Genomic DNA, 24,713 nt, shown 5'->3' on the forward strand with positions numbered 1-24,713 from the left:
TTCGGTCGTCAATCAAGGTGAATTAAAGCGTGCAAGCGAGAGAGCGAGCAAGCAAGTGAGTGAAAGGGAAGCAACGAAAAGGAAACGGTTCCCCTCCCGTTTTGGCCGCCCTTACCAGTGGCCGTACCTTCCCTCAAAACGACGGGTGAAAGTGTATATTTTTGGCCATCGACGCGATCGGGAAAATCGACGGGCACGGTTTGCCATTTGGGCTGGTTGTTGTTTGGTGTGCCCTTGCGTGGAAACATTTTCAGTGAGTTTGCTGGTCTTGCGTGGACACGATTCCTGGACGGTTTCGCTTCAGTTCAGCAAACCGGCGAATCTTGCACCACGGACGACGACGAGATTGTTTTGTGCCATCGATCGTGGATTGATCGCGAGTGACAAAATTGCTCACAGAAAACGGCGAACGAACAAAGCACACACACGTGCCACAGGTTGTGATTGTTTTCGCAAATTATAACGGTGGGTGGAGACCCCACACAAAGCGACCGTTTGTTCTAACCCTTTGGTGGCCTTGCGTGGGCAAACATAATGAGTGAATCGGTAGCAACCGATAGCACAATGGGCGTACAATCGGATTCCGGGCAGGACGCGTCACAAGGGGGCGGTGGTAGTGATAACCATGGCGCGCAAAATGGCACCGGAAGCGGGCAGTCCTCAACGGAGCATCATGGGCCGCCACCTCCTGGTGTACCACCGGGTGGTTCCGCCGGAAACAATGGCAATCTGGCGCTTCACCACAACTCGCAACACCTGCACCAGCATCATCATCATCACCATCACCATCATCACCTGCAGCAGCAACAACAGGGCAACGATGGAAGCGTGTCGATTGCGACGGGTGACAGCGAAACGGGTAGCTTCTATGACCAAAAAACCGACGTCTCGTCACATCAGCTAGACGACGAGGACGGGCTGGGCCCGTTGCCGCCAAAATGGGAGAAAGCTTACACGGACAGTGGCGAGGTGTACTTCATTGAGTAAGTCTTAAAATGCATTACCATCCTTTTTTGTACACGAATCCTCATCCTTTACCGCTATTTTATCGGTTCGAATGTTCAATGTGAGGAATTTCAAAAACGCCCCCTTAAACCTACCGAACAAAGAGCGTGATGACTCACAGAAAAATCTCCAGCACTTCCGTTAAAGGGGGAGAACAAACAAACGAACAAAAACAAAAAAGAACACACCATGCATTCGATAATGTTTTGCGATTCTCGTCCACTAACCTAACGTATCGTGCGTATGATCATCTTTTTTCCAGCCACAACACCGGCACATCACACTGGCTGGATCCGCGGTTGTCAAAGTTTCAGAAAAAATCCCTCGAAGACTGCCAAGACGACGAGCTACCGTACGGGTGGGAGAAGATCTGCGATCCTCACTACGGCACGTACTACATCGATCACGTCAACCGGAAAACGCAGTACGAAAACCCCGTCCTGCAGGCCAAACGAATGCAGGAACGCAGCGGATCCTCCGTCGACGGACCGAACCCACTCGATGGTGGAGGAGCGAGTGGTGGAGGACCACTGGGTGGGGGTGGTGGTCCCTTGGGTGGTGGCGGTGGTGGTCGTGTGAATCATTTCACCAAAAACCCGGCAAACCTGCGTGGGGAGCGCCTGATGACGACGTTGGTTAAATCGATCCGCGGTCTCGGATTTACGATCGTCGGTGGTGACGACAACGTGGAGGAGTTTTTGCAGATTAAATCGATCGTCCCGAACGGACCGGCGTGGATGGATGGCCAGCTAAAGATGGGCGATGTGCTGGTGTACGTGAATGACATCTGTGTGCTTGGGTTTACGCACCACGAGATGGTGAACATCTTCCAGTCGATCATGGCTGGGGAGGAGGTGCATTTGGACGTGTGCCGCGGGTACCCGCTGCCGTTCGATCCGAACGATCCTAATACGGAGGTGGTGACGACGATCGCGGTTGATGGGCTGGTCCCGAACGGTGGTGCCGTGATAGCGGACAGTGAGCTGAAGTTTTTGGAAAACGGTGGCTTCATGGTAGACCACTCGTCGGGAGGATCCTCCGATGTGCTGCACAAGAACCCGCTGGCGAAGATACAATCGTCGGGGAGCGGGCCAACGATCACCTCTAACGGAGGGGATGTTTACTTCAACGACACGCTCTCGTACCAGCAGCACTACAACAAGGGCAAAGCATTCGATATGCCACCGGAAATCCTGCACATCAACATCGTGAAAAGCGACAACGGGTTTGGGTTCACGATCACGGACAGTTCGTACGGACAGCGCGTGAAGAAGATCCTCGATCGGCAGTGCTGCAAGAACCTGCAGGAAGGGGACGTGCTGCTCAGCATCAACTCGATCCCGGTGAAGGACATGAGCCACAACGAGGTGGTGCAGGTGCTGAAGGATTGCCCGAAAAACATCGAAACCACGCTGAAGGTGCAACGCGGGCCAGCACCGGCCGGGGGTGGCATGATGGTCGGACCGGGAGCACCCTCTTCGGCCTCGGGGTCGCTTCCCGCCAGCAGCAAGCTCACGAACAAGCTGCGAAAAAGCATCGAGATGGCCAAATTTGGTTCCGGCGGTGGTGGGATGCTGAAAAAGGACGGCCCCGGGGTTGGTAGTAATCTGTTTCGCAGCAAAACACCGACGGCCGATCTGTACAGCACGCAGGCGAAGGAAATTCTCCCGACACGCCCGAAAACGCCACTCGTCGATACGCGGGCACGTGCGAAAACGCCCTCCCTCCCGTTGGCGGAACTGAACGCGGACGAAATCGAGCTGGATGGTGCGGGTGGGAAGAGTGTGACCGATTCCAAGCTGGAGCTGAACATGAAATCGAATGGAAGCGCGCACGATAACGATTCCATCGCGAACGATATCGCGCTTTATGGGCACCATCATCCGGGTGATGATCAGTTTCATCATCATCATCACCATCATTTGGCGCATCTTGGGCATCTGAAACATCCGACGCTTTCGGAGAGGCTGGGTGAGCTGACGATTGGCGGAAGTTCGAATAACAGCACAAGCGATACGGCTATTTACCACAACCACGGGCAGCAGGGTGTTGGAGGGCATTCGTACGCGGGTGGAGGTGGTGGATTCCACCCGACGAACAGTATGGGAGGACCGGGACGAGCGAGTGCCGGTTCTAATGCCGGAGGAGGGTACAATCAGCTTTACTCCCCACCATTGGTTCCACCACCACCGGTGCCACCGCTTGGACAAGGGCAAGGATATCATCACGACAATTGTTTCTGCTACGATTGCCAGGACTACCGGCAACAGCAGCAGCAACAGCAGCATCTAATGAACCGTCAGTTTCCGTCTCAACCAATGCATCACATGAACCCATCGCCCCACGGAACGTACAGCTTACCACCGCAGATGAGCGACAACATTGGCAAGCGGCTAAACGATTACCTAATGGATCGAAAGCGATCGATGCAGCAATCGGGCAATCCTGGACCACCGATTGGGGGTGTCCCACAGTACGACAATCTCTACCTTCCCCACAACCTGCAACAGCAGCAGCAGCAGCAGCAACAGCATCAACAAATGGCACCACATCCGATGCATCATCTGCAACAATCACCCGGCGGTGGGAATGGGATGTCGTTGTACGATACCCAACAGCAGCAACAGTTGTCCCATTTCTACGGCCATCCAGCACAGATGCATCCGGCTGGAAATGGTTGGAAAATGGCACCAGGACAGCAGCAGCAGCAGCAGCAACAGCAACACTCACCATCACTGCAGGCGCAACAGCACAACAACATCTACGGTGCGGGGTTCCCGGGTGGTGGTAACGGGTTCGCAGGACACGGGCTGGATGAGTACTCGCTGACTGAGGTGACGCTCGAACGGCAAGCGCTTGGTTTCGGTTTTCGCATCGTTGGCGGCACGGAGGAAGGATCACAGGTGACCGTGGGTCACATCGTGCCGGGTGGGGCCGCTGATAAGGACACACGCATCGCGACAGGTGACGAGATCCTCAACATCAACGGTGTGAATGTGGTAAGTGCATATGGATGGGTGGTGTATCCTTTCGGAAGAAAATTCCTAACCAAATGGCGCTCGTAATTGCAGGAAAATGCCTCCCACCATCGGGTGGTACAGCTGATGGGTGAAGCCGGACTCCGAGGCCAAGTGACAATGATTCTCCGGCGGAGGCAACTCACGAAACCGATGGTTCCACCGCCCCCGCCACCACCCTTTCCCGCGAATCCTCGCTACCCGTACAACGTGCTCGTGACACGGAAGGAAAACGAAGGTTTCGGTTTCGTGATCATTTCCTCGTCCGGACAGTTTTTGGGCTCCTCGATCGGTGATCTCATCCCGGGAAGTCCGGCGGAGCGGTGCGGTGAGCTGAAGATCGGTGATCGGATTATTGCGGTGAACTCGATCGACATTACGGGCATGAGCCACAGTGACGTGGTTAACCTGATCAAGGAGTCCGGGCTGCAGGTGAAACTGACGATCGATAGTCCGCGTGATGGCATCATGCATCCTGCGATCGGATCGCTCATCCAACCGAGTGTCCCTACATCCGCTCCACCGCATGGTGGCGTCATGAATGGCGGTGGTGTTGGAGGAGGTGGAGGAGGTCCAATGCTTAGCTCCAACACGGACCTGTACGTGAGCAGCAACAGCACGGCTAGCGGCAGCAATGGACCGACGATCAACCGGTACCCGGCGATCATATCCTGATTAAGGGTACGCCTGCAGCAGCAGTTGGCCGAGCGGCACCGGACACTTGCACCGGTGTCCTGCGAGGCGACCGATCCAGCATTGCCCAAGTAAGGTCCTCGTGGTGGTGGTGATGTGATGTCGGTTATCAAGTACCAAAGTCTTAGATGTTTTTTTTTTTTGCGCTACTGCTACCTCACGGTTTGCCGCTGTGTGGCGTTGCTACCTACCGATTACTTATGTCATCTGCCGTCGGAAAAATCTCCCTTACCCCAAAATGGTGGTTTCGAGTTACACCACGTTACAAACCACTTGATCTCTCGCCACTGCACGCTGTGTGTATGTGTGCTGAGAGCAATTTTCCCCATTCGTAGATCGTGCGCCCTCGAGATTGCTCTAATTTTCCTTCGCATGTTCATATGTGCCGTGCCAGCAAACTGTGAGATTTGCTGATCTGACGGTCGCGCTCTGCATAACTGCGTGGGAAAATGGTGCAAGATAATCTCACCACGTTCGCATTGTTGCTGCTGGGGCAAAAGCCCCCTTTTGGTTTTCTTTATTCGGGAACATTTTTTTCGCTTTATGGTGCATTTTTTTTCGCGTGTGTGCAGAAATCACCCGTAGATAGGTGTTACTCTGGCAGTAAGCCTTCATTTTTTGTTTTGTGTATTGTGCAACTGATTGTGGGTTTATTTATGTCTTACATTCGAGTCATATTTTGCAGCATATTTGTCAAATTTGTAAAAAATAATGCCCAGCAGCATCATCCAGCAGATGTAGCGGTAGTCTTGAGGGACTCGATTACTGCTTCATGCTGATCAATATCTGCGTTGGATGTCTTAAAGCATTGCATAACATTTGTCTTCCAATGGAATGCAGATTTGTTGCATTCTCTTTTTTTATGTGAAATACTGATTTTCTTTTTCGACACGCACGACACGTGCTACTTTACCTGTTTTTTTTGTAACGTTCGATAACTCAAGCCCAGGTTTAGCTCCTTCACTTTGGAATAACGCCTAAATGACCTCGTTATGTTGTAACGGAAAATCTCCGTCTGGAGCTAGAAATACCCAGGAACCACGTGAATAAACCGATAAACCGAGGTGTTTATTCGCAACAGGGAGAGAATATATGAGAAAAGATAACAAATGCAATCCATCCTGTGAAAAATTCTTGCCTTACACACCATTTTATAGTAGTAACCTAGCGCGAATGGTAACAAAAAAACATCAATTTAGGTGATCAAACGTGAGCTCAATATATAAGTATACAAATATTTAATGCATATTGTCCATAAAAGAAGCAAATTCGATGCGACAGGGAAAGTGCGAACGAACGGACAAAAAATCAAATGCCGTTATTTTGTACTTAATGCGTTTTTAACACGTGCGCGACATATGGTTAGATGATTTTATAGCAAAAAAAAATACAAAGGGTTTACCAAGCAACATCGGCACTTTCACACGGTTGCATTTATACATGATGTTGAGATATTTGCTGTCGTTTTAATGCGTTTGCATTTTACCTGGTGTAGAGAGGAGACAAAAAGTGATTGTCTCACTAAAATAATGTTCATTAATCGACCTCATGATGCTCATATCGCAGAATCGAACCGATTCGAAGTTGCAACAGTATAACTACACCGTAATATAGCCAATCGAAACATGTAGCCAGAGTATAGAAGCGAATAAGTGTGTACCTTATACGACTCAAAGAAAGCTTATCATATGTTCTAGATTTGTTGTTAGTATGCCGAAGGGAAGAGAGATTGTAAATACGAAAATAATTTAACGATAGTTTGCGATAGCAACAGCTAACGATAGTTAACCACACACCCGCAAAAAAAAGTGTTAAATAATATCTATGCACCTTAGCAGCATTTTTTTACTAGACTAGCCTTTTGTTAGAGAGGAAGGATTCTTTGCCGATCGTGGCTACTACTAGCATCCTCGGCGATGTTCTAAAACTACTATTACTTTCTAGCAGCTTCTATCAAAAAGTGACAAATAACGATTACCATTTGCTCAACCTAAACCGACCCATCCATTCGATGTAAATATTGGTTAAAATGTTTGTTGCAAAAAGAGATAGAGAGAGAGAAAAATTTTAAAACGTACCACTATTAGGAACATCGTTTGAACAAAAACCCATCAGTGGATGTTATCAAATCAAATCAAGTGCCTCCCATTTTTTTAAAAGTACGTGTTTAGAACAGGGAACGCAGCGCTCCCTCGTGTCCCCACTAGTTGTAGCGCATTTTATACTCGTTTACGTTAAGCAGTAGCGTTAGCTAGTTATACATATATACATTTATACATATTCCCAATTTTCAGGGCATGGTAGAGCAGAGAATTTAAGCGTGTTTAGCGGTCGGTCGCTGGGTTTTTTCCTTCTTGCAATAATCCCTACTTAAAACCATCCTCTCCGCATGCGGGAATGATGAACGACTGCATCCGAAAGTTAACGAAGGCATCTTGTAGAGTGATCTTAATACGAGTTCCGGGTATTTTGTAAGTGAACTAGCAGGCAGCAAGAAATGTTATTTGTTTTAAGCTTTACGTTCTATTTCGGTCATACACATGTAGACATTCTGATAGAGGCGATCAACGCGATAGATGTCGCCTGGCATCGTATCGGGGAAGGAGAAATATCTTCCCGTGTAGTATTTGTTGCGTTGTTTTTTTAAATAGTAAAGTAATAGAGTGATCATAACCGCCAGCAGATAATGAGCAGCGCGCAAGCTTCACCTTATTATCTCGTTCGCGTGCGAGGAGGAAAGAGCAACGGAACGTTCTTTCCCTATCACCAAACGACGCTAGAAGAGTTTAAAATTATTTAGCCAACTGACATGAATAGAAATCATCACGATTGTACCATTTCGATAGGAATGTTGCAAGAAAATCTCTTGAAACGAATAAATAATGCAAGTAGTTGAATCGGGAAGCATCAGGATGCACGTGGGTAGAGATATTGAGAACCTAAAGATTCGATTAACACGGGGGGAAATTTTTCTCAAATCAACCAACTGATATACCACAGAGCATAATTTTGTTTGCTACCACGTGGTTTGTTGGATTGTAAAAAAATAATTTGAACATTTTACCCGTCACGTAAACGTGGTGACTAGAATTGCATTGAAGAAGGGTGTTAATGTTTGAAATAGATTAACAGAGGCCCGCCAAAACATCTATGCACCTTGGTCGTTACCATACCTCAACCGGTATGAACGAATAATACACTGTCATGTCAACACTGTGCTCGTGATCCAACCTTTAGTGAAGTGACAAGAAAAAATAACCAACAAAAAAAGCGACGAGAAAGTAACAACAATTTCGGTTTAGAAACTGCCGCGAGTAAAACACCGAGTATGTCGAGTACGGAAGATTTCTATTTACGGTACTACGTAGGCCACAAGGGAAAGTTTGGCCACGAGTTTTTGGAGTTCGAATTCCGACCGGACGGTAAGCTGCGGTACGCCAACAACTCGAACTACAAAAACGACACCATGATCCGGAAGGAAGCGTACGTGCATCAAGCGGTAATGGAGGAGCTCAAGCGCATCATACAGGATTCGGAAATTATGGCCGAAGATGACTCACTGTGGCCACCACCGGATCGTGTCGGACGGCAGGTTAGCATGGGATAGCGTTGGTTCTCGTTTTGTTGGAAATAATCGGTCCTTTCTTTCCCCGAAACAGGAGCTGGAAATCGTGATCGGTGATGAGCACATTTCATTCACCACCTCCAAAACGGGGTCGCTGGTGGACGTGAATCAGTCCAAAGATCCGGAAGGATTGCGTGGGTTCTACTATTTGGTACAGGATTTGAAGTGTCTAGTGTTTTCCCTCATCGGTTTGCACTTCAAAATCAAGCCGATCTAAATGCGCCGGTACTCGGAACTGTAAAAACCGTTTTCTCTCAGGCATTTGTGGGATTTTCAGATCAGATTTTTCAATTTATTAGCGACAACCAACCCTCCATCAGTTCATCCAGAAGCAGATGCTGCGTCGCAAACCTGCGACCATGCAAAACTCTCTTTTTGTAAGATTGATAGAATAATAATAAACGTAAGGGACACTTTCACGTCTACTCCCAGTCTTCCTCATTGCTTTCGCTAGCTGATGCGTCCGCGGCAAGCTTAGGCACGGGCGGCGGGATCAACGCGGACAGTCTGTCGATCACGTTGCCTGGTTCTTGAGCTTCGCGCGTACCCGAGATCCCTTTGCGACGCATCTGCAGCTTATTGTGCAGATCGTCGATCAAGCTCTTCGGTTCTGACGCATCGCTACGGGTTCCGGTTGCTCGTGTCCCTGCGGCGGGTGTACTGTGGCGAAGGTTCGCTTTTCCAGCACCTCCCGCTCGCCGGATGGCCTCCATAAGATTGAAATGCGCGTCACCTTCCGTGGGTGGTGGGGCGCTCTTTTGTTTGACCGTACTGCCAGCAGCCGGTGGATTCGGGGCCATATCCTTCTCTGCCGATTTCTCGAGATCTGTGGAAACTTGAGATTGTGGTGGTGGTAGTGGTGGAGGAGGCGGAGGTGGTGGTGGCGGAGGAGGAGGCGGAACCGCGGCCATTGGCTGTGAAACGCCGGCTGCATCACTCCGAGCCACAGGAGGCACTTTCGGTAAGGCCGAATGAATCCTTTCGTCCTTTTCTTTGGAATGATCCGCCACATCGATCGCGCTGGTGAGATCCTCGAGCGAAGGCAGCTGCTCGATAATGCCCGCTAGCTGAAGCGACGGTGCAATCAGTGTGCTGTTACCGACGTAATTGATGTTGCTCACGATGCCCGGCAGATCGGGCAAGTCCACGGGAACATCCAGCTTCGGTGCATCGCTCAACGAGGGCGTGTAGAAAATGTCCTGACTTTTTTTCTTCATCCGGCTGCGGATGATCGGCGAGGACGAGGATACGATCTTTTCCTCGCGTATCGCACCCCCATGGGATGAGTCCTTTCGCGTCGCGCGCTTCCAATCTTGGCCCTTGTATTCCCGCACGTACGCAGGTTCGTTGAAGAGCAGAAGCGTATCTAGAAAAGGGCCCAACGGATGTCCGCTCAAGTGCCCCGTACCGTGATTGGGTGTCGAATCAAACGGGAAAATGCGCTCACTTTCGCGCGGTGACTTCACGTGATAAAACTGTATCTTTTCCTGCAGCGAATGCGACGGCAGGTAGGGTTTATCTTTGAGCCGAAAGTGGCACTCCGGAAAGGGAATGCCGTTGCCGGGCGAGAAGGTCGGTTCGACGGTGGAGTCCATGTCACTTGCCGGATACCGGCTGGGAGAGTAAATGATGATTGCCTGCTTCGTGTCGTGGAGCTTGCGGACGTCCGCGTTCACCTTGTCCACGCGAGCATCGATAGCTTCCAGCCGTGTCCGGTTGCGCTCGATTCGAGCGTTGATCTTTCCGAACACATCTTCGACAACCTTAAAAACAACGTTTATGCTAGATTAAGCTATGCATTTAAGCGGACGTTGCATACCTGATTGAGATATTCAAAGGCATTGATGGCATCGAGAATCGTTTCTTCGTGACGAATATCATGCTTCACGATGGGCACGCTGTACGTGTGCATTATGCACGTGTGCAGCAGCTATTCCTCGTTAGTTCTGCTGGCGAAAAAAATGCCCTGTAAATCCGGCGGTTCGTCGTTTTTACTCTACAAACACAAAATGTTCTCATCGCCTTGGTGAATCATTGGCACTGTAAATAATTCCCCTTGCCAGCTATCAAAACAACGGGCACTGCATTTTGACATGTTTTTTTTTGTGTTGGAAGTTGAGACAATTTCTCTACCGCAATTTGGGAGAGTTTATTTAAATTATAGTTAACAAAAAGTTTACTTGGAATGTCGAAAAAATATTAAATTGAATCTGAAAAGTGTGTTCCAAAGAATAGAAGCATAAAAAGAAAGTTAAAACCTTTAAGCTTAAAAATGGTGGCGCGATTGTCAAACCACCATCCAACATGGCCGTCACGAGCGAGCGCTCCGTGAGCTAACCTGGCACCTGCCAGCCTGCACTGCAAGGCAGCCGCCATTTTAGAAAAAAAATCGTGCGTGTGATCCGCTTCGCGAGGCATCGGTACATTTTTCGGCGTTTTTCGTTCGCAAAAGTGCACGCAAGTGGCGTTGTGCAGTGTGACGTAAGCGTGAACGCATCCAGGAGGCAACACCGTAGTGTCACGATTCCGCAAACGAGACGAAACTGTGACGCGTTCAAACGGGAAGGAAACCCCGTGTGGTGACTTCTGTGTGGTGGGCTACTCTGTTACTTTTCTTCCCCCTCCCTCGCGCCTGCTTGCCACGGGCAAGCAACAAGTGGGAAGCAACGCGTTTGGTGGAACAGAAACGGAATAAAAAGGCTGTACGTGAACGAAGCATATTTGGTCGCCATTTACGGCGCGTGAAAAGTGTGTGAAAACCGTGCGCGTGGGGTGGAAAAAAAGCGAAAAAAGAACCACCCGCTAAAGGCCCATTCGCCCCGCCGTGTTCTCCCCCGCATGCAAAAGGGAAATATTTTGAAAAGTGCTACTGTTTTTTGACACTTACACACTCACTAACACACGTGCGAACGGTGAAAGGTGGTGTGCGTGGTTACGCGCTCGTGTACGTGCGTCGATCGCGTTAGCAGGGGAAAAAAGTGTGTGGTGTGTGTATGTAGCGCGTCGTTTAACGCAGCAAGCTTGCGAGAGGGCTGCCCTCTACGCGTTCGAGTGTGTGTGTGTGTTTGTGTTTGTGGTGTACGTGGTCTGCTGCTGGTTTTGGCTGGTCTGCTTGCTGCAGCCACGGCAAGCAAGCCTGAACGCGCAAAGCTTTCATTCATCTAATTTCGTGCCAGCTTCCGTCGTCGTTATCGCCTTTTCCGTGGATGGAATGGAAAACATTATGATGGTAGGTGGGATGCACTTAAGCTGAAACGGGAAAACTATATCGCAATCGGTTGCTTTTTTGGGGAGTATTTAAAAAAAACGCGTGACATAGATTCCTCGCGCCTGGTGAAGCCGAAATCGATATATGTACAATGTGATTTATATCGCTCAAGGGTGGGGAAACAAACGGGCATATGGATACGAGCGGGAAAGGGATTGGGAGGAACACCCGGGGACAGCAGGAATTTTGGTGCCCCCAAAGCATGCCATTCGGTGCCGATCTTCATTCTGGCACGGAGGGGACGGTTGAGATGATCGCTTAATATTGATCTATTCGTTATCCGTGGGACGCGCTTTCCCGGGGACTTGCACACACGGGGTTCTGAGGAATTTTGATGACTTCCGGGCATAATGGTTCGATCACGCACGAGGGCGCTCGCGTGTGCGCGTGTGTGTGTGCGCGTGCGTGTGGAATGCGGAATGGGGAGATGGACCAGCGGGTGAATTAAGAAAAAAAAAACGAAACGCAACGGCATTTCTCCTGGCCGCGTCGAGGAGGGTCGGTTATTTTTTTTTTTTGTGTGTTCCTCTCTTGTCCCTGCATTCAACTCACCTGTGGTTTTTAGCTCCCAACATCCATTGGGAGGCTCCACCACACTCAGCGAGACGTTGGTATGCGCTCGCTGCCGTGGCTTACCGTGGCGTTTCCTTTGTGTGAAGGAAATGGGACGAAAGCGTGAGACGACGGGGAGGGAGGACGTTCTACAACTCGTCAATGGAGAGGGATGGAAGGTGAGAGGACATAAGGTTGGCTCCATTCATGCGGCGCAACGGTGAGGAGGGCAGGAGGGGGGGGGGGGGGTTCCTGAACGGGGGTTTGGCGGAGATTTTATGTTGCGCTCGATCGCGCCCACCGATTATACACACATACGCACGATTTCGTTTTCTTCGCTTCTTTGCGTGGTCGTGGCGTCTTCTCGCGCCGTTCGACCTTGGGGCTATGTTTCAGCGTTTTTCTGCTTCGGCGTGGCATAGAATGGCGTGGAAATGGATGGCCCTTACCAGAAGAGAGGACCAAAAGTGAGCTTTCGTAAGAATGATGGTCCCCTGTGGAGAAGGATTGCCTAGGCGACGAATCATCTCCACGTTGCGATGGTTACGGTGCACATGCAATATGCCCTCTTTGATGGGTTTATCGAGAGAAAATTATGACTAATTGGGGGTTTTCAATTTCGCTACTAGCGTGCCTTATTGAACACGGATAGTTTGTGTGTTTAGCTGGAAAAAAGTTTAATTTTTCAGTATAATTGAACAGAATTTTATCAATTTGTAATGATTACAAGAATTTTAAAACAAATTTTAATTAACAGAACATGTGCCAAACACACGAAAAAAGTGGCTTGATATTTATGTGTGTCATTGATTCGTGCACAAGATGTCTTAAAATACGTGTACAAAAAATCCACGAATAGAATTGTGTCATGAAGTAAATACACATGGGTTTTATTTACCATAAAAGAACCAAATTTCAATGTTCGCTAATCATTTTTATGAAATGCTAGAAATGGTTGCATGAAGGCTATTTTTAGTGTTAAATTGAGTATCCTTTAAAGTATCTATCGAATTAAACAAATTTTAACGATTACCTTACACGTTCGATTTCATTTTAGACTTTCCGCCACGCGCTGAATCGTCCATGGCGTTTCGAATGCCAACAGGCGAACGTTCCCGCACGAGCGAAAGCATAAGCTTAAAAAAGCACATCCCGGCGACCGGGAGCTTTCCGCGAACCGGAACGATAACCCAGCAAACGGGAGAGCAAAATTTACCGCGCGAATGGTATTGCAGAACGAGAGCAAATCGGCACAGGGGCTGGTACCCAGAAACGACGGCGGTAATGGTGACAGCATTGGCAGCGATAGCAGCATGGACAACGACATGAATGGCAGGTCCTCCGAAGCAGGTCACCCACCCACATCGACCGGCGGGTCATCCACGCATGGTGGAGGAAGTAGCGGAGGTGTAGGAGGAGGAGGAGGAGGCGGCGGAAGTGGAACTATCCTGCCCTCGAATGGTGGCAGTGGGGAGAGAATCTCACACGAACAGCCCGTGATCAAGCGGCAGCGAATAGAGCAGCATGATCGTGTAAATAGTAGAGAATCTGGAGGAGTAGGTTTAGGGTTAGGTTTAGCAGGAACCACCGGTGTTCAGGTGGGAAGCAGCCCGAGCAGTAGAAGCAACGGTGTGACATCGACGACACCGGCAAGCTCGAGCGGAAATTCGTCCAACGCATCGTCAGCATGCTCATCGTCGACGTCACTCTCATCCTCGCCATCCTGCTCCTCGACGAAGCTGGTACCATCCTCGGTGGACCACTCGTCGGATGATGAGCAACAGATGCAGCAGCAGCAGGAGCTGCACCAGCAACAGTTATTGAGCACAACCTCCCTCTCAACGTCGGAGCTGGAATCGCACGGTGCGATGGCACATCCGGATCCCGCACCGAGCGATTATCATGCCTTGTTTCAGGAAGCGATTGGCCGGCAGTGCCTTTGCACGGTGGATTCAAGCGTGCTGCTGATGTCCTTTAAACCACACCACCTGTACAGTCACACGGTTCCAGCGAACGGTGTGATTGACGCTGCTCCGCTTTCGGAATGGCCGTTCGAGCATTTGCTAAAGTTTCTGTCGAACGTGCAGCTGCTGTTCGATACGTACTTGAAGCAGAACATCAAGGGGAACATCTGTGCGGGCGTGATGGAGCTATGCAACTACCTGATCCGCAGTGACGATCATCCGCATCTACAACATCCGCACTTGCAGGTGTACCGCGTCAGCAGTCCTTCGTTTGCCGGTTTTCCAGCGCTCGATATCGACGAGCTAATCGAGTTGTGCAGTTGTAACAGCAAGTATATCAGCTACCTCGCGGGGCGCATCCTGTCGTCCTTTCTGATCATCGTGAAGGACGATCCGGATGACGATCGGTGGTTGGAGAAGCTCGTCGCTAATCTGTTCAACTTTGGGCATCTGGATTTGCATGCGGTGCGCAAAATCAGCGCTAGTCTCGAAGTGATCAAGCGAATCGTCGAGTGGAAGGACGAAACGGAACATCCGCTCGAGGATACTGTGGCGGGAGCGAATGGAGCGGGTGCCGGCGGTAGTGGTGGTGCTGGTAATGCTCCCAGATCCGGTGAATGGCCACCGACGGGAGAAAATTCAGCTGGCAGTAGTTCGGTGGGCGCACAAGCTGGAACCATGTATGGAGCACCTTCGCTTGCGGATAATTACTTCGCGACGCATTATTCCTCCCACCAGTACGAGGGAGATGGTGCGGCCAGCAACATTTTCAACCCTACCGGTGCGCCGGCAAGTGAAACGACATCGTCGTCGACCTCTTCGACGGATTCGGGGTCTTCCACGTCCAAAGCATCGGCGCCACCGGTGCCATCTAGTCAAGGTACGCTTACAACAACCCACCATCTATTGCCGGAAGGCGAATCCATGGCGTGTCGGTACATCACCCTCACCGATTCGGAGAGTTTCGACACGACACGCATCAAGTTCGAAACGATTAACATCCTCGGTGGCAAGTGGTCTGCGCTTGTCAAGCACATCAGCTCGTTGATACGGGCCCAAGCCAACAGCTCGAACCTGGCGGTGATGGTGGCCACCGAGACGTGCATCCTGACGTTTCTGCGGCTATGGGAGAGCATAATCAGCGTGAAAGCGAACCTGTCCGTGGTGGAGACGCAACCGTTCCACTCGCAACTCGATAACTTCCAGTTGCTGCTGCTCGTCACGAAAAATGCCGTCATTTACCGGCAAATGTTGACGCTTTTCAATGAGGCGCTTTGTTACGGTTCAACGCTCGCCCTGCAGGATCTAATCCCGGAGGAGGTTGGCAGCCTGGCGCACAACATCGTACGCTCCGTCAAGGACTACCGGATACTGGACAAGATGCCGAAATCGTCCTACAGTAATCATCTCGGTTTTCTCGGCTACCAGGGCGAGCGGATCCGCTACCAGGACAAGCGGCTAGACCGGTTAGACGAGCCGGAGGAAAGTAGTGCCGCAGATGCCGTTGCCCACCAGCAGCACCATCATCATCCAGTAGCAACACCCGAGACGTGCTACGATCGCACGTTGCTGCAAAAAATGGCCCTGCTCGTGCTGAAGGCGGTCGCGGTGATCGTGAAAGAGATCCGGTGCGATTCGAGCGACTCGAGCGTGGACAGCAGCGACTTCGACATGCAGGAGATCCAGATGATCGAGCGCAGCATCCGGGACGTGGTGAAAAAGCTCGAAACGTTTCTGAAGGCGCAGCTCGAGTTCCACCCGGAGAGCCACTTCAGCAAGGTGCTGATACACCTGTTCGACGATCAGGACGACTACCTGGTGGAGGCGATGGTTTGCACGCTGGACGTGACCTCGGGCATCTCCTTCCGGAACAACGCGTTCCCGGAGCTGATCGCGATGCTCAACCCGGTGTACACGTTAATCGAGTTCTCCAATTTGGGGCCGAACATAACGGACCTGTTTCTCGATCTGCTCATCAACACGGAAACGTGTTTTTTGCTGTTTCTGCTGCGCTTTCTGAAGTACATCCGGCAGAACTGGGCGATTTTCACGCAGAGCTGCTACAATTACTATCGGCACAATAGCTACAGCAATGCGGCGACGTTGTTGCAACAACGGTTACGAGCCGACACCGAAAGTGACGCTGGCGTTGCAGGAGCCGGCGTTGGTGCGGTTGGTGGTGAGCATTCAGGATCGGTGGCCGCCGTGCCAGGAGCGAATGCAAACGTTATCCTGGACAGCGTCATGACTGTGCTTATTAGCTTGCGCATGCAAATCAGCCGGCTCGTGGCGGACACACTGTTTCCGTACAACATTACGCCGATTTTGAGATTGATCGAACACTGCGAGAGCCTGTACGAGGGTAACGAGCTGAGCTGAAGACAGAAATCTACCAGGGTTGGTCCGTTTTGTAACATAATGGGCGCTGTTGGGGTGAAATTATGGCCCAATTTCAACGATGCCTTTTTTTTTGGGCATCTCCTAGCGGCAGGCAAATCATTGTAATATACGTGTAATTTTTTTTTTGCGACTACATAGAAATAATGTAACAAAAGTACAACCCTAAACAGCGCGTATCGAAGCATGCGTGGCTTAAGAGATAAGCTCTCTTTCTATCTCTCTCTCTTTGTTTTTCGTCTTCCTTCTTTTCGTACGCACTTAGGCCGTGTTTCAACCCCGGTCACGGTGGTGCTGCGAGATTTAATTTCGTCCATTCCAAATCACGCATCGTTTTTTTTTTACGCACACAACGCTGCCAAGAGGAAATGAAACGTAAAAAAAACGAAAACCATTCCAGTACGCTCGACGCTACGTTTCTACTGTAGTAATTAGGATTCTCTTTTAATTTCTGGGACTGAATTGTACAATGCTCACTGAACGCCTGAATATGTATATGTACGTTTTACACGCTTCGGTTAGGTGTTCGAACGGACGAACGGTCCGTTTGTGTCACAGATCACCAGGTTGGTTAGTTTAAGCAAGTTTACTCTTACGCAGTCTTCCATTGCCCAGGCCAGCGGTGGTGTGAAAGTTTAAATTTGAAAGCAACGAAATAGGGTGCTGCCAATGCCAATAGCTTGCCGGGTTTTTAGAGATGCGTCCTGTCTGGGCGTTTGTACAAAAAAAAAACACGTTAAATTCGTTGGGACACCACCGCTGTGTAGTAGTTACGAATAACCCTCCAAAACAAACCCCCTATCACACGGTTAGGATAGACAAATAGTTGCAAGGAAGAACGTTTTGTAGTCTAATTTATACGTGCTATAGGACTGCTAATAAGTGCCTTTTTTTTTGTTTGTTAACACGCAAGTGAGAGTAATCCTCCAGCCACACTCCACGGGAGTGGCGCTCAAGAGGCCCTGTTTACAGGACGCAACCATTCCGGGTGTGTAGCTTAAAACTAAATTATCTACCGAAAAAGATGCACCCGTTGCGCGGATACTCCTTCTCGCCTGTGTATATATATATATAGACGGGGGTGTCCGGACGCGCAATGCTCGAGAGCGATCGATCAAGGACGAAGGCACACCGGCCTTCGGGATTAGATTGTAATAAACTATTTAATTGATTTTTTTACACCGTTCGTTAGTAACCTTGAGAAAGGACTTGAGGCAGTCATGATGACATAAGTAAAGTTAACATAATTTAGAACTTTAGGAGTTTAGCTACCACGGATAAGATTCGGACCAGAAAAGCAATGTAAAAAGAGCTATCACGTCACCGAAACAACTTCACTGCCTAAAGCAATCTACTGTCGAAGGAACGATGTGAGTTAGAACAGCTACCATAGCCAAAGGAAGTTAGAGACTCAACCAGCAGACGACACATAGGAGAACCTTCCGTTCGGTTGAAGGAACGAAGCTGCACCACAGGATAATTAAGTGAGTATACAGCCCAGCGGGAGTTCCGTTTGATTGCTTGCATATTTAATTTCGTCGTCCTACTCCACAGATCCACGTCAACACTGGTACATGTTTCGGATGCGTTGAATGTCACCCGAACTCATCGCCACTCGCTGTCCGATCGCAACGTTCTCCACCAGCGGCACGATCGTCGGCAACCCGTTAACACTGAACGCTCGCGAATCGTAGTGCATAATGCTGTTAAAATCATACGCAACGCCGTAGCTCATGATGCGATCCGTACCGTACGATTGGAAGTTTTCCTCCCGTCCAGGCGCAATGTTTGCCCACTGGATGCTTACGTACAGATCGCGATCGGTTGCGCTCTGCATGTGATAGAACCCTAGCGCATGGATCAACTCGTGTACGATGGTACCGTGTAGAAAGCAACCCGTTCCGACGGCGCTTGGTAGTAGGTGGAGTGCCTGTGGTCCTCGAATCCGTCCGACAAACGACGAACATCCGGAACCGGCGGCAATACGCACAAAATCCACCGTCGTACTGGTGGCTGGGACAAACCGGACACAGGTGGCTTGTTCGATCGTACGCATCGCGGCTTCGATAGCAGCTCGCTGATCGGTATCTGTAAGTATGCGATAAATGTGGGTGTGTGTGTGTGCGATAAACCATCCACCGGAAATGTTACAGGAGAAAGGCGTGCACTTACTAAAGTCTGTCGTTACTATTTCGTAGGGTACCGTACGGTCCGGCCACAGGAACGTGGGCAGGTACATGCCGGTACGCTTCCTGAGTTCCGCCTTTTGGTCCTCCGTCAGCAGCATGTCACCCTCGAACTGATCGCCCAACTCATCCGCCGGTCGGCCAACCATCTCGGGATGCGATTGTTGCAGGCTTCCGGTTGATGCCAGCGGATGCAGCACCACGACGGGAAGGAGCACCAGCAACACCGAAAGCTTACCAACAACCCGGAGAGCTGCCATCGCGTGGTGTTGTTGCTGCTGCGAGAAATCAGCTGCTACCTTATTCCGTTGCGCACGGGGGCCACTGTTTTACTGCGTCGGCAACACGCTGCCTTCGTGGAGGTTATTGGGAAAATACTCCGGACTCTCTTACGTCAAATCTCGTGCCGTGCGCTAATCTTTATCCGATAATGCATTATCAACGAACCACGGCGGCCATCTGGAGGAGTGGTGCGTTTGCTTGGGAGGAGCGCATTTGCTATCTCTATCGCAAATCCACGCCACCAGAAGATGCTATCGTAGTGATTGACATTGTTGTTTTGGGTCACGCGTGTTCCATCGTTCGCTGGTAGGGATGTGGCGCGTGGCGGAAATCGCTTCTGGGTGCATTCATTGTGCAGGGAGAGCTGTCTATCTTTTCAAACGTCTCTTTAGTATAGCAGCAATTAACCGGCAGTCAGATAAGCTATGGACAAAATTGTATCAGCTCTACTATTGTAGGTCCCTGTGTGTAGCACGACATTTATGCAGTGTGGTTGAAGACTGCGCTAAATGGAAAGCAAACCTTTAGGCGCTGGAAAGTAACAAAATCCATCTCGACTTATATACACGATATACACGCTTGAAGATCATACACGATCGAGGACGATTTTAAGCCGTTTATTAAATTCTTTCGACAGGATCGTATAATTATTTTTTCTTTTCAAATCATCTCATTAGCATCTTTCCTCATAGCTTCCATAATCGAAAACGTTCAACCCAAACAACTGGGCGCCTCCATATGTGGCGAATGAGACCAAAAAGCTATACCCGTCGTGAGTACAAATCCAAAACACAAGAGCCCACGCTTTTAATGCATAAAATTGTATATTTTTTGTTCAAATCGTGTTATCTATCATTTCGTTTCAGTTCGTTTAATTCTTGCCAAAGCAACCGTACATCCAGTTGAGCTTGGAAATGTCTCGCTCGCTCATGGAAAGCCGCTGACCGATCGAGGCATTCGGATCCTTCGGGATGATCGTGCGCTGACCGTTGACGGAGAACGCTGTCGCACCGTAATGCATCACGCTGCCGTAGTCGTACTTGACGTTGAAATCCGTCACCACGTCGCTGTTGTACTTGTTGAAGTTATTCTCCGTACCCTGCTCGATGTTCTCCCAGACGATGTCGACGAAATCATCCCGATCGCTGGCACTCTGCTGATGGTAGAATCCGAGCGCATGCAGGAACTCGTGCACCACCGTGCCAATGCGGAAGCAACCCTGCCCGACCGGGTACGGCTGCAAGTTAAGGTTCTGCTGCCGGCCGGTGTAACCGACGGACGACGAACACCCGGAACCGGATCCGATAACGCGAATGTACTGCGGAGCATCAATCGGGACGCGCTTAAACTGTAGGCACGATTGGCTCTGCAACAACCGTACACCGAGCTCGATGTGTTCCACCTGTTCCGTGGCTATGGTTGGTGGACAAAACGAAACAAACGTGTGTGGCGTGAATTTGCGGCGGATGTGACGGAACGAATGCGATCTACTACGTACTGAAATGCGACTCCTCGATGTAGTAGTACACGATCTTGTTCGGCCAGTGGCGCGTTGGAGTGATCAATCCGTTGCGCTTGTTACGCAGCGCATCCTGCTGCTCCTCGTCCAGCACCATATCACCCTCGAACTGGCCGCTTAGCTCCTCAGCAAGATCATCCGGTCCGAGGTGTGCCAACCGGTCCACTACGAGCGCGCAAAGGAAGCTTTATTTCTCGCTGTCACTGCACCTACCGGCCACTTTAGCTTACCATTTCGTCGGGTGTTTGGAACAGCGGTTGGGAAACCGTCGATCGTAACGGCGACAAACGCCAGCACACAAGCACCGACCAGCAGGAATCTCTACAAAACGGTGCACGTTAAAAAGGCGCTGAAAAGGACCTCGCAACTCACAACCACTTCACTTACCATGTTGCGGTGTGGTGCGTTTCTCGGGAAAACTTTCACAAATTGGAACGGAAGAGAGCTTTACAGCTGTAGGCTGTAGCGGCTACCGAAAATCTCGCCAATTGTTGCAACCACCCGATTTATAGTCCCCTTGATCCCGATTGTCCGATAACACCGCGCTCGGTTTGGTTTTATGCCGTTGTGGTGGCTTTTGCTCAATGACTCTCGTGCGCCCGATTAGCCCGAATGGTCTGCAATACAATGGACAATTAAATCCATTTCTAGCCGGCCGGCATGACGGCACCGATAAGATATCCGTATCGAGCGAGCCGGCAAAACGGCATCCGTAAGGCGTTTGACCCTTGCAAGGGTTCGGCTCAACTGGCTGGCTTCGCTTGAGTGCTTTGAAACGCCAGGATTTATGGCCCAAGCCGGCTGTAATCCGACCTTGAGTATCAGGTGGCAAATTGAGAGTTCGATAAACAAGTGTAATAACCTTTTTTAATCATTAAAATGTATGTCAAGTACCACCGATGCTGGAATTCCAGGAAAGCGTTTTCTCGCTTCGCTAATCTTGCGGTTATCGAGTGCACCGCTGGAATCTGGACAGTCATGGAAGATACTACGCAAGTACTTGCTGCTCGAACGATAAGCCTGGTAGAAGAGAATCTCCCAGAAAACCATCGAAAATCGATTCCAATCAATCGTTCGCCAGACGAGCCCGCCACTTTATCTCCTGAACCTGTTAGACTATTTCAACCTGCGCTTTGTAGCCTTTTTTTCTGCCAAACATGGCCCGAGAGCAATGCAAATCGAATCACAAACTGCAGTCCGGGTGTGTTTGCCACTATCACACCCTGCGGGAGTGTCGAGAAGTGACGACCATATTTTAGGACAAGCTCCCTGGCTATCCTGGCTATCTGCCTGTTATCGGCCTTCCACCCCCCCCCCCCCCCTACCCCAACCCTTCCGTCCTTCAGACAATGGATAGATAGAGATAGCCGCGCAATAGGTGCAATTCAACCGATGGGGCATTCCGTTCGATTGTTGGCGCGATTCATGGAGCCATGGTGCTTGGAGCCGCTTATCGCCTGGTAGGGTGCGTTGTATTCACCACCGAAATGTGATATATGCCCCTGGTACGGTAGCTCCCGCATTAACAGTCCGCGTTTGGTCGGTAGCGAAGTAACATCGGAACGAGGATCATCATCCCCGAGTGCGCAATGGTTGTTGGGTTGCTACGATGTTTCACGGTCCTGGCGGTTGCCATGGTGATTGTCCAGGCTGGTGTGCTGAAGAACACCCCTGAGAATGGTACGTGTGTGCTGGGGTTCGAGAGAAAAAGAACTCTTTAAAATAATTCTTTTTTTTTTGCTTCAACCAACAGCTGCCCGGCTGAGGAACCTTCGTCCGGATGAGCTGGCCGAGGAGCTGAGTGGACAGTTTGAGGGTGATATTGTGCTGAGCGAGGATCAGGAACGATCGCTGCTGGGTAACAAGCGGAACGGGCTGATTGCAACGACCTTCCGGTGGCCAGAAAATACCGTCCCAGTGATGATCGTCGAGGAGGACTTCAGTAAGTATTCTTTCGAGCGTCGAGGGTGTTGTCACCTGCTTGATTCCTTTATTTAAAATGGTATCTTTTGCTACATCTCTCCACAGCACCGGAGCAGATCGAACACATCAAGCGAGGCCTGCGGCAGATCGAGTCGGTGTCCTGCCTGAAGTTTGTTACGCGTGGTGAAGAGCACAACGATTACGTGCGTGTTATCGGTACCGGTTCCGGATGCTACTCGTCCGTCGGTCACCGTGGTGGTGCGCAGACACTCAACCTGGAACCGTACGCCGTGGATACGGGTTGCTTCCGGTTGGCGACGATCGTGCATGAGTTTATCCACGCGCTTGGATTCTACCATCAGCAGAGCGCTAGCGATCGGGACGAGTTCGTCGAGATCGTGTGGGAAAACATCGAGGAGGGCAAGGAGCACAACTTTAACATCTACGATAGTGGCACGGTGACGGACTTTAGCGTGCGGTATGACTACGGCAGCGTGATGCATTACAGTGGGACCGCGTTTAGCAAGAATGGCCAGCGGACGATCGTGCCCAAGGATTCGACGGCCACGATCGGGCAGCGGGTGGGCATGAGCGAGCGGGATATCTCCAAGCTGAACCATATGTACAAGTGTCTGAACAAGAACTAAGCGAGCGATAGCAGAGGCCCCCCCCCCGTTCCTTTGGCCAGAGTGGTAGTTTAATAAATGTGTCGCAATACTGAAAGATTAATGCAAGATCTCCTCAACGGCTACTGATTTACATGCTGTTGTATGCGATGGATGTTGAATAAATACATGAAAAATGTAAAAAAAATGCACTAACCCTATTTAAAAACGTTGAACAAAGTTGGTTTCTCTCCTTAAAACTCAAATTAAATGCGTTTTGCAACGAACAGTACGTATTTTTGTAATTATTTAGTTATAAAAGTGAATAAATACTTAAGAAATATTTAAAAAGTACAATAAAACTATTTAAAACTCTTCAAAAAACGTGTTTTCTTAGCTTTAAACTTAAACGGCAAGTGTGTAACGTTGTGATTATGTAATTTTGTAAGAAAAAAATTATACAAAGTACAATAAAACTATTTAAAACTACTCCTAAAGCATGTTATCTCTTCTCAAAACTGAAAGAAAATGCGATTTACTATGAACGGCAAGTGTTTTTAGTAATTTACGTTGTGATTATGCAATTCTGTAATTATATAAATACCCAAAAAACGTAAAAAGCACAATAAAACTATTTAAAACTGTACAAAAAGCTTGTTTTCTCTTTTTAAAACTGAAAGAAAATGCGATTTACAACGTACGGCAAGTATTTTTAGCCATTTACGCTGCAATTATACAGTCACGGAATGTCAGTAAACATAAAAAACAACATTCCGTAGTCACACGCACAAGTTACGCGCATCAAAACCCACGCGCGCTGTTGCAACAGCGCGCGCGAAAAAACCGAAACGCAAAATTTCCTCCGGAGACAGAAAAATCTGAATCGCCAAAAATGCCTTCGGCGACGACGCTTTTTGACACCAAGTAACAGGAGCGCAGGAATATCAGGAGGTTGCTCGGCTGGTTCGACCGGGCGGAGCAAGACAGCACGACCCCGTAGTAAGGGGGCGTGGGATCCGATCCCGTTATCATCACACCACCACCGTCGGCCGGCGGTTATCGATGGGTGGGCGAAAGAGACAACCCGATCTTCGGGTGGCCTTCGTAATCTTCCGGGCCCGAAACGTACGTGCGCCGATGATATGCTGCGCTTTTGGGAGGAGTTTTCGGATTGCCAAAAAAAAAAAGAAAGGCAAACACACACGCACGTGGCTTTCAGAGTACGACGGGGAGTACGGGTTTTTTTTTATTTCTGTTTCAATTACGCGCGCCCTCGGGCGTGTTTGTTTTTTTTTGCGTCCATTTGTTTGTGGGTGTTTTTGTTTTCTTCGTCGGCACAACAACACCAACATCATGCGCTTTCTTCTTCGCTTGCCCGCTTAGTGTTTAGTTAGTGTTGAGTACATTGTGTGTTTGTTTTGTTTTGCATGTTGTTTTTTTTTTTGCTCTCATTAAACCTCACATACCCCACCTCCCCCCTCCCCACCCCACACGAGTGGGTGGTACTAATGTTGTCCTGCAAACATTACCTCCCGCTGGTCGCGTTTCAAAAACCTGCGACAAAATGGGCACCGCGTCGTCCTTGAGGGCCGGAAATGCGCCGCCAAGGTTGTGACCGGAAACACGCAACTTGCACCGTTGGCGGATGGCGGCGGGGGGTGGTGGTGACGACGATAT

At 49.7% G+C, this 24,713-nt stretch overlaps 7 protein-coding genes across 7 annotated transcripts; 4 read left to right on the forward strand and 3 right to left on the reverse strand.

Moving 5' to 3' along the window:
* The first annotated feature begins 534 nt into the window (after positions 1-534).
* On the forward strand, positions 535-4,697 carry LOC128727892 (membrane-associated guanylate kinase, WW and PDZ domain-containing protein 1). The gene is made up of 3 exons (XM_053821838.1): positions 535-983; positions 1,268-4,004; positions 4,077-4,697. Exons 1-3 carry the CDS (start codon positions 535-537, stop codon positions 4,695-4,697), a joined length of 3,807 nt encoding a protein of 1,268 aa, XP_053677813.1.
* A 3,323-nt stretch (positions 4,698-8,020) lies between these two features.
* On the forward strand, positions 8,021-8,602 carry LOC128721807 (protein mago nashi homolog). The gene is made up of 2 exons (XM_053815600.1): positions 8,021-8,307; positions 8,375-8,602. Exons 1-2 carry the CDS (start codon positions 8,044-8,046, stop codon positions 8,555-8,557), a joined length of 447 nt encoding a protein of 148 aa, XP_053671575.1. The 5' UTR covers positions 8,021-8,043; the 3' UTR covers positions 8,558-8,602.
* A 156-nt stretch (positions 8,603-8,758) lies between these two features.
* On the reverse strand, positions 8,759-10,252 carry LOC128721806 (WASH complex subunit 1). Its single transcript, XM_053815599.1, has 2 exons — positions 10,160-10,252; positions 8,759-10,103 (listed from the first exon to the last, which is right to left on the reverse strand). The coding sequence occupies exons 1-2, from the start codon at positions 10,250-10,252 to the stop codon at positions 8,763-8,765; spliced, it is 1,434 nt and encodes a 477-aa protein (XP_053671574.1). The 3' UTR covers positions 8,759-8,762.
* A 3,131-nt stretch (positions 10,253-13,383) lies between these two features.
* Positions 13,384-16,503, forward strand: LOC128720586 (protein lines). The gene has a single exon (XM_053814261.1). It carries the CDS (start codon positions 13,384-13,386, stop codon positions 16,501-16,503), a length of 3,120 nt encoding a protein of 1,039 aa, XP_053670236.1.
* A 1,579-nt stretch (positions 16,504-18,082) lies between these two features.
* LOC128727908 (zinc metalloproteinase nas-13-like) lies at positions 18,083-18,967 on the reverse strand. The gene is made up of 2 exons (XM_053821839.1): positions 18,694-18,967; positions 18,083-18,609 (listed from the first exon to the last, which is right to left on the reverse strand). The coding sequence occupies exons 1-2, from the start codon at positions 18,965-18,967 to the stop codon at positions 18,083-18,085; spliced, it is 801 nt and encodes a 266-aa protein (XP_053677814.1).
* An 893-nt stretch (positions 18,968-19,860) lies between these two features.
* Positions 19,861-20,898, reverse strand: LOC128727924 (seminal metalloprotease 1-like). The gene is made up of 4 exons (XM_053821840.1): positions 20,881-20,898; positions 20,739-20,829; positions 20,488-20,673; positions 19,861-20,402 (listed from the first exon to the last, which is right to left on the reverse strand). The coding sequence occupies exons 1-4, from the start codon at positions 20,896-20,898 to the stop codon at positions 19,861-19,863; spliced, it is 837 nt and encodes a 278-aa protein (XP_053677815.1).
* Positions 20,899-22,097: 1,199 nt separating this feature from the next.
* On the forward strand, positions 22,098-23,374 carry LOC128727941 (seminal metalloprotease 1-like). The gene is made up of 3 exons (XM_053821841.1): positions 22,098-22,188; positions 22,262-22,450; positions 22,537-23,374. The coding sequence occupies exons 1-3, from the start codon at positions 22,098-22,100 to the stop codon at positions 23,076-23,078; spliced, it is 822 nt and encodes a 273-aa protein (XP_053677816.1). The 3' UTR covers positions 23,079-23,374.
* Positions 23,375-24,713: the final 1,339 nt, after the last annotated feature.

This window comes from Anopheles nili, chromosome 2 (assembly GCF_943737925.1).
Source record: "Anopheles nili chromosome 2, idAnoNiliSN_F5_01, whole genome shotgun sequence".
Taxonomy (NCBI): Eukaryota; Metazoa; Arthropoda; class Insecta; order Diptera; family Culicidae; genus Anopheles; species Anopheles nili.

Excerpts from the sequence above, each read along its gene's own strand:
- LOC128727924 (XM_053821840.1), bottom strand. Across the intron at positions 20,674-20,738 it reads TCCAAACACCCGACGAAATG|TGGACCGGTTGGCACACCTC; the intron begins GTAAGCTAAAGT and ends GCGCGCTCGTAG. Across the intron at positions 20,403-20,487 it reads CATCGAGGAGTCGCATTTCA|CCACGGAACAGGTGGAACAC; the intron begins GTACGTAGTAGA and ends CACCAACCATAG.
- LOC128721806 (XM_053815599.1), bottom strand. The coding sequence starts at position 10,252 with ATGCACACGTACAGCGTGCCCATCGTGAAGCATGATATTCGTCACGAA. Across the intron at positions 10,104-10,159 it reads CCTTTGAATATCTCAATCAG|GTTGTCGAAGATGTGTTCGG; the intron begins GTATGCAACGTC and ends GTTGTTTTTAAG.
- LOC128720586 (XM_053814261.1), top strand. The coding sequence starts at position 13,384 with ATGGTATTGCAGAACGAGAGCAAATCGGCACAGGGGCTGGTACCCAGA.
- LOC128727892 (XM_053821838.1), top strand. The coding sequence starts at position 535 with ATGAGTGAATCGGTAGCAACCGATAGCACAATGGGCGTACAATCGGAT. Across the intron at positions 984-1,267 it reads GGCGAGGTGTACTTCATTGA|CCACAACACCGGCACATCAC; the intron begins GTAAGTCTTAAA and ends TCTTTTTTCCAG. Across the intron at positions 4,005-4,076 it reads ACATCAACGGTGTGAATGTG|GAAAATGCCTCCCACCATCG; the intron begins GTAAGTGCATAT and ends TCGTAATTGCAG.
- LOC128727941 (XM_053821841.1), top strand. The coding sequence starts at position 22,098 with ATGGTTGTTGGGTTGCTACGATGTTTCACGGTCCTGGCGGTTGCCATG. Across the intron at positions 22,189-22,261 it reads GAAGAACACCCCTGAGAATG|CTGCCCGGCTGAGGAACCTT; the intron begins GTACGTGTGTGC and ends TTCAACCAACAG. Across the intron at positions 22,451-22,536 it reads GATCGTCGAGGAGGACTTCA|CACCGGAGCAGATCGAACAC; the intron begins GTAAGTATTCTT and ends ATCTCTCCACAG.
- LOC128721807 (XM_053815600.1), top strand. The coding sequence starts at position 8,044 with ATGTCGAGTACGGAAGATTTCTATTTACGGTACTACGTAGGCCACAAG. Across the intron at positions 8,308-8,374 it reads CGGATCGTGTCGGACGGCAG|GAGCTGGAAATCGTGATCGG; the intron begins GTTAGCATGGGA and ends TCCCCGAAACAG.
- LOC128727908 (XM_053821839.1), bottom strand. The coding sequence starts at position 18,967 with ATGGCAGCTCTCCGGGTTGTTGGTAAGCTTTCGGTGTTGCTGGTGCTC. Across the intron at positions 18,610-18,693 it reads AATAGTAACGACAGACTTTA|ATACCGATCAGCGAGCTGCT; the intron begins GTAAGTGCACGC and ends GCATACTTACAG.